Below are 8,285 nucleotides of genomic sequence, written 5' to 3' on the forward strand. Positions count from 1 at the left end.
AAAAAAAAAAGAATTAAATTATGTTTTTAATCATCAAATCTTCTTGATAATATTTTATTTACTCTTCTTTTTGAACCTTGACCACCAGATGATTTAGAAGAAACAGATTTATCAATTGAAGAATTAAATGTTTCACTTGTAACTGACTCTTTTACACTAAGACTTCCATCACTAACACTTTCTTTACTTATTCCAAATATTTTCATTGCAACTGAATCTAACATTTCAGGTGTTTCTATAAATTTATATTCTGTTATTGGTTCTTGTTCTACAGCTGATTTTACCATAACATCAAGTAAATCAAAAACATAAGGACTTTCTTTAATGATATCTCTTTTATTTGAAATAATTCTTACAAATTCACTTTTTGTTTCAGCTCTTGTTGAGAAATATACAACAAATCTCATTAAAATATCTCTAAATACAGATGATGTTTCTGGAATAATACATTCATTAAAGAAAAGTTCTACAATAGTTACAAAATTAGCAGAAACAAGTGGTGTAATACAATTTAATACATTTCTCATTAAAACAGATATAGAAATATGTTTAACATCTTTTTCTGCTAATTCTTTACAATAATTTAAATAATCTTTAAGTTTAACTTCTTTTAATTTCTCTGCATTTTCAACTAAAATGTTTCTTTTTTCTGCAAGTATTTCCCAATCATCTCCAACTCTTAATACAAGATTTGTTGTTCTATCACAATACCAACAGGTAAATGCAATAATACAAATTGGTACTACAAGCTCTGGTTTTTTTGGAAATACAAAAAAGAAAAGTTCTGGTCTTGATAAAACTCGTGCAAAAATTTCTGCTGAAATATCTTTTGAATCATTATCAGTTAATCCTCTTAATGCCATAATTAATATTCCTTTAAACATACTTGGATTATTAGATGTAACTTCTTTAAGTGAATTTAACATTGTTTCTGGTTTTATTTCTTCATATATTTCTGGACTTAATGCATATCTTAACATTCTAATGGCTTGTCGATAAATAGTAATTGGAACTTCATATGATACAAGGAAACAACTAACAACCCACATAATTTTAGACATTAATTGTGCATCAGGAACATTATGTAAGAACATATCTGAAATATTCATAATTTCAATAATATATTGAAAAATAACATTTTTATATTCTACAGTTAGTTGTGTTTCATCTGTATTTACTAATGCATTTTTTAATTTTAATAATGTAAATACAAATTGATCAACTGGCATATCATTATCTCCAATTTTAAATACTTTATTAAAGAATTTACATGCATTTACAGATGCTTGAACATTCATAGATTTTGGATCTCCAGAACATGACCATTCAACTAATTCTTTTTTAATTAATTGAAGTAATTTAAGTTTATTAAGATGTAATGATAATTGACAGAAATTATCCATAATTTCAAGTAATGTTTCTCTATTTAATATATTATCAATTTCTAGTGCTGAAACTAATGTAAAGAATTTTGTACCACATTTAGCAACTTCTGGATTTTTATCTGATGAATATGAATCAAAGAAATTATAACATAATTTCTTAATAAAATTATAGAATACTTCTACTTCTTTTTTATCTTGAACAGCATAACAAATAAGAATAGAAAAGACAATCATATAATGAACACCAGAATCTTCAACAAAAATACCATCTCCAATAAAATCATTTAATACATTCATAACAATATATTGTCCTTTATATTTTTCACTATATGTTCCTCTTGATATCATCATTGTTCTTGAAAATTCATATGACAATGCTTGAGCTGTTCTTAAAAATGTTGTTTTAAGATCAATTTTCATTAATGCTTGGAATATAATTAAGAATGAATCTCTATTTTTTGCTTTAGGTAATTCACTTTTTAAGAAATTAAAGATAATATTATAATTTGAATTTTCATCTCCAAGAATATCATCTTTATCATTTCTTTTTTCACAGACTCTTGACCAAAAGATAATTGCTTGATCTGAATTATGTGTCATTGCTGAAGTAACATCATATACAAGAATATCTAAAATTTTATTACATTCTTTAGGTGTATAATCTTGTGCTAAATTAACATATGGTAACCAATAAATACTATATGTTACAAGCCATTTTTTTTGAAGATCAGATAATTTATTTCCTCCTCCTGCAAGTGTACCTTTATAAAATACAATTTTGGCATGTTCTTTACAATATTTAACACACATTTCACAAATAGCAGTAGCTGCTTTTAATCTATTTTGTTCAACTGTAGTAGAAATATCAACTCTATACTTAATTACATTTTCATATAAATTTTGATCAAAAACATCAGAAAGTCCAAATTTAATTGGTAATAACCAACATATTACATTAAATGCATGAACTCTTATATCTTCATCATCTGCCATTAATGTAATTAATGAATGATGTAATAATGATGCTCCAAATTTTTTTAAATTATCAATAAATAATGGGTCTGGTTCTATATCAATATGTGCATTAACTTTTTTTAAGAATTCAATATGTTTATTATCAATTGCTTTAACTCCACTTTCATAAAATTCGGGTTGACATATTTTAGAATAAACATTTGCAATAGCTTTAATAATAACTTTACTTTCTGTCATATTTTCAATGTCTGGATTTTTTCTTGAAAATACTAAGTCGGGATGGAATCTAATAATCCATTTTAAAATTCCTGAATGCATCTTTTCTAATTCTACTATCCGTTTTGGTTTTATAAAGAATTTTTCTCCAAGTGATAATGGTGCTAATGAAAAAATACCACAAACTGCTTCTAATGTTGAACAACATAATACATCAGTAATTGGATTCATTTTCATTTGTGGATTAATAAATGTATTAATTAAATATTGACAAATATCAGTTCTTTGTTCTAAAGGCCATACTAAGAAATGAAGTTGAAGTGAAATTGGAAGTACTGAATTTGTAGGTTCTTCTAAATGAAGTGTTGGATTCTTTTTAATATTTTTACAAAAATAATATAATAATGTTGCAAAATTTTGTGCAAAGTATGCAGGGAAATTTGATGCACAATTAAATAAATCACTTGTTGTATTTATTATATTAAATGATGGCCAAAGTAATTTAAGTTGAAGAAAAACTTCATTAATAATAGAAAGAATACCTAACATTAATCCATATCCTAATTCACTTGAAAAAATAGCTTTACAGTCTTTCATTAAACAATTACTTAAAATAATCATTGTAGTTAACATTAATTGTCTTCTTCTTTCAATACTAACTTTTTCTGATATTACTAATGGTAATGCATATGATTTAACTTGTTCTACAAAGAAATAAAATATATCTGGATGCATACATGATAATAAATATATTAAATTGCTTTCATTAGGATCTTGATATTCTGTTTTTTCCATTAATTCTTTAATGATATTTTTAAGGATTGGTGTAGCTTCTTCTCCAAGTTTTGTAAATTCTGGATTTTTCAATGAATATGTTTCACTTAATATTTCATTACTCATACTATTTGTTCCTTTAAGACAAAGTGTAGATAAATAAATATTTAATAACCTATATCTTATTTCATTTTTTAATTCTTTTCCAGACAATTGTTTTTTAACTATTTTAGCAATTCTTTGAACAATTGAATGTGTTCCTTCATTTTCTTCAAGTAATTTTAAAATTATTGATGTTTGTATATAATCCATTGAAAGTAAATGTTGATTAGTTACTTGTAATTGTTCTTGTTCTATATTAGGTAACATTTTATTAATATTTAATAATGAATCTGGTATCTTACTAGACATTAATATGAATAAATATCTTGAATATTGTCCAATATATTCTTTATTTTCATGTGTTACATTCCATACTGTATTATCAAAATCTTTTAATGAGGTAAAATAAAGATATGTTAATAATTGTGGGGTTTCTATTCTAATTGATTGATCAAATCTTTGTTGTAATACAGTAATAATTGCTTCAATATATTCTGATAAATGTTCAGTAAATACAACAATAGCTTCTCCTTTTTCTTTTTTCCCTTTTTTCTTCTTTCTTTGATTTTCTTTTTCATCAAATCGTTTTGTAGCTTCATTAATTCTTTTAACAGTCCATAAACACATAACTGCATCAACAAATTCCATCATATTTTGATATGGTATATCAGTTTCCATAATATCAACAATTACTTTCATTAAATCCCATACAATTAATGTTCTATATGTTGGATCTTGAAATACCATAATAAAAATTGCTTCCATTACAGCTTCTGCTAAATAATCACTTTTACTTGTTAAAAATGAAAAGAATGTTAATGCACCTTGTTTTTGTGTATAAATAATATACATTTTAGGAAGATTTGAAATATATCTAATTAATTGTACAAAAAGAATCATTTCATCACTTATTTTTTCTTTTATCTTTTCTTCTTTAACAACTTTCTTTCTTTTTTCTACTTGTTTTTCTTTTGTTAATATTTCTTTGGGATTCTTTAAATCTTCTGGAATTTCTGATAAAAATTCTTTTTTAACTGTACTAATTCCTGTTGTAATTCCTTCTATTTTAACTTCATTTCCCCATGTCTCTAATATTTTAACTACTTCTAATTCTGTATCTCGTATTTTCTTTACATCTAATGCTGCCATTTTTCCTTTTTGAATTTCTCTCCATCGTTTAACTGCTTCAAACATTGTAGCTTTAATATATGTATCATTAGCACAATTAGATGCCATAAATTCTTTAATATGATGTGGAATTGATAATGGTCTTGTAACATTTGTATATGAATCATTTTCTTTTACTTTATCATAAACATTTTGATAAAGTTCTATAAATTTTCTTTTACCAAGTGCAAGTACTTTTTTCTTTGCATGTATTTCTTTTTCTTCTTCAACATTAATCCATAAAAATCTATCATTAACAATTAAATGTAATGCATTATACATAACACTAAGACTTAAATAATCTTCTTTATCTTCAAAAAATGAATCAAGAATACGATATGTAATTGGAAGACTATGTGCTGCACAAAATACTACTTTTCTAGCTCTTCTTTCAATTTCTTCTTTTTCTACCTTAGCAGGACAATTTACAACAACTCCCATAATTGCTTGTATATATTTTTCTGCTTCTTTTCTTAATGGTAAAACTCTAAAAGGTGAAATTCTTTTTTTTGCTTCATCTGGAAGATTATAATATGAATCTGGTATATATAATTCTGTGTTTTCATGTACTCCTTTACATAACGTTTCAATATAATTTAAAATAGGTTCTGTTTTTGCATTAATTTCATTAAGTCCACTAATATATTTTGTTACTGATTGAATTTCTGATAAATTTGTCTTCATATGAATAATTGCTTCTATCTTTGATCCATGACATTCCATTTCAAATGATTTATTAAAAAATGGTGATACAATACTATGAACTGTATTTAACTCTTTTCCAAATGATCCTTCTGGTAATGAAAACATTAAATTTTCTAATACCTCCATTATTTCTGCTTTTAATTCTACTTTCTTTGCTGATTTTACTGAAAGTGCTATTGTTTTAAGAACTCCTTCAACTATTTTAACATCTGATGTTTCATTTTTTGAAAATTGAATAAACCTTAATAAACGAACACGAGTAGCAAAATTTTCTGTATTAGGATCTTTCCAATACCCAAAGAAATAACTCCATATTGTTCTAAATTGTTTTTCTAATGAAAGAAGTTTAACTAATGAACTCCATTGATTAATCATTGTTTTATATGCAACATCAAATACTGTTTCATTTTTTATTGCTTTAATATTATCTCCAATAATTTTTAATCTTCCTACCATTTTATCTGCTAATTTCTCGGTTAATTGATCCATCCATCCACAATACAAATAAAATGATATCATCACATCTGCAATGAAAATATTTGCTACAATTGTTTCATACGTTAATTCTTCTTGATTACTTGATGATATTTTTACTACTTCTCCTAACATATTTGTAGACTTCGATCGAATAAATACAATCACACGTCTTAACGCACTCGCATAATTCTCATCTTCATGAAGTGAAAATGTGTCAGACTCTTTTGGATTATTTTGAATAGCAACTCCTCGTTGTGCTTCATTTAACACTAACTGATGTAATTCTGTCAGTTCTACTGAAAAAATTTCTGTTTGTTTCAAATCAATAACATCCATCTCTGTTATTCAAAGTTTTTTTTGTTCTTTTCTTTTGTCTTTCTTTCTAAGTAATTATAACTCTTTTTACTATTTCTTTATTCTTTCCTTGTTCTATTTTTACCTAACTTGAAATACAATAACATTATTTTCTTTTGTTTCTTTTTCTTTTTTGTTTTAAACCTTCATCTAACTCAGTAACTTCTGTTGAAATAATAAATAAAACTTAATGACAAACACAATTAAATAATCAAAATTTACTTCTTTTTATTTCTTTCTCGACTCTCACTCCTTTCTGTCCTTCGATACTTTGATCGATATCTCCCTCTTTCTTTTTCTCTTCTTTCTTTTGCCTCACGTTCTTCTGCTGCTTTCTTTAGACATTCTGGAATACCATCTTTACTTTTCTCTCCCATCTGACACAAACTCCATAATTCTTCAACAAACTCTTTTGTTTTATCTCCAAGAAATGCCTCTAAATCAATTTCTAAATCACGAGGATCTGTTTCATTTCCCTATATGTGAGTCTTTTTTTTCTTTTGTTTTAAACAAGAAATACCAAACATTTTCTTCAATAAACCCTACTATTGTGTTAACAAGAATGTCGTCGTCTACTTCTAATATATCAATTATTTTAGATGTAATCCATGCTCTCATTACTTCAATATTGACTTTCTTAAAATCTACTTTCTGATAGAAGTTTTCTGGAAATGTCATTGATTTCTTCAATTTTTCATGTTTGTCAGAAAAGTGTGGGTCTTGTTCAATTGATGTGCCTTTAAACATTTAGTTTTTTCTTTTTTTTTCAGTTCCCTTTTGTTTTATCCTTCACTCCTTTTCTCTCTTCTATGTAATGTTTCTCACACCTCTTTTGTTTTTATATTTCATAATACTTAACAAGTGTAGTTAATTGCAAAACAAACACTGGATATAATTTTCGTCAATCTCAAAAAATCACATGAGATTGTAAAAAAATCTTCATTCTTATTTAAAAATAAAAGAGTTTTGTACTAAAATTAAATATAAAATGATGACGTAATAAAACATTTTCAAATGAAAAAAAAAATTCTATAAGTTAAACATATAAATAGAATTAGAATCAATAATAATAGTAGTTCCAACAATATATTGTTTATTAATTGTATTTGCTTAACAAGACAAGACATTCATTAAAAGAGTTTATAAACAACATATGCATTAATAATATATGATAATAATTAAAAAAAATTTTCAAAAAGAATATAAATATAGAAGTTACTACAAAACTTTCTTTTAATTGTTTGTTATCAAATTACTTATATATTATAGTTAAAATGAAATAATGAAAATTATTTTTAATTAGCATAATGAAATATAGAAACAAAGAAATTTCAATTAATTACTTTAGAAGGTACTTTTCATAAAAACCTAAATTAGAAGACTTTTTAAGTCAAAGACATTAAAATTTAATAGAAACATAAAATTAAATATAAAAATGTTATTTTTAAAAACCGACTGTTATAAATGGCAAAATGAAATTACAAAACAAGAGAAAGTAGAAAACAAGAGAAAAAGAAAGAATATGTGTTAACCATAAAGTATTAAAAAGAAAAAAATAAAAAAAGCAAAAATAATAAATTAAAAAATGAAACTAAAAAATAAATTGTAAGAACTTATAAATATCAAATATGGCTGCACAAACAGACGCAACAAGTGTTAAATTAGTTGTTGTAGGAGATGGAGCTGTTGGAAAAACCTGTTTATTAATTTGTTATACAACCAATGAATTTCCAAAAGATTATGTACCAACAGTATTTGATAATTACATGGCACCAATGACAGTTGATGGAAAGCCAGTTAATTTAGGACTATGGGATACAGCAGGACAAGAAGATTATGAACAATTAAGACCATTATCATATCCAAATACTGATCTTTTCTTATTATGTTTTTCAGTTATATCAAGAACATCATTTAATAATATTTCATCTAAATGGTTACCAGAAATTAAACATTATGAACCAAAATGTAAAATGATGGTAGTTGGAACAAAAACTGATTGTCGTAATGATGAAGCTATGATCAGAAAATTAGCTGATGAAAACCAAAAACCAATAACAACTGAAGAAGGTGAAAAACTCGCAAAAGATATTAAAGCTGTTTGTTATATGGAATGTTCAGCTTTAACTC

At 25.1% G+C, this 8,285-nt stretch overlaps 3 protein-coding genes across 3 annotated transcripts in view; 1 reads left to right on the plus strand and 2 right to left on the minus strand.

Annotated features, from left to right (window-relative positions):
• Positions 1 to 26: 26 nt before the first annotated feature.
• ENU1_011380 (hypothetical protein) lies at positions 27 to 6,137 on the minus strand (the record flags this gene model as incomplete). Its single annotated transcript, XM_008856687.1, has 2 exons — positions 27 to 5,521; positions 5,576 to 6,137. The coding sequence occupies 2 exons, from the start codon at positions 6,135 to 6,137 to the stop codon at positions 27 to 29; spliced, it is 6,057 nt and encodes a 2,018-aa protein (XP_008854909.1).
• A 236-nt stretch (positions 6,138 to 6,373) lies between these two features.
• On the minus strand, positions 6,374 to 6,902 carry ENU1_011390 (PWI domain containing protein; the record flags this gene model as incomplete). The annotated part of the gene is made up of 2 exons (XM_008856688.1): positions 6,374 to 6,631; positions 6,681 to 6,902. 2 exons carry the CDS (start codon positions 6,900 to 6,902, stop codon positions 6,374 to 6,376), a joined length of 480 nt encoding a protein of 159 aa, XP_008854910.1.
• An 881-nt stretch (positions 6,903 to 7,783) lies between these two features.
• ENU1_011400 (Rho family GTPase) overlaps positions 7,784 to 8,285 on the plus strand; it is a gene marked incomplete at both ends in the record, with an annotated part of 564 nt that continues 62 nt past the window's right edge. Inside the window, one exon of the mRNA XM_008856689.1 lies at positions 7,784 to 8,285. This exon is cut by the window's right edge and continues 62 nt beyond it. Within this exon, the coding sequence (XP_008854911.1) occupies positions 7,784 to 8,285 (502 nt within the window).

The sequence above is a fragment of the Entamoeba nuttalli genome (assembly GCF_000257125.1).
Source record: "Entamoeba nuttalli P19 unplaced genomic scaffold asmbl_2149, whole genome shotgun sequence".
Taxonomy (NCBI): Eukaryota; Evosea; order Mastigamoebida; family Endamoebidae; genus Entamoeba; species Entamoeba nuttalli.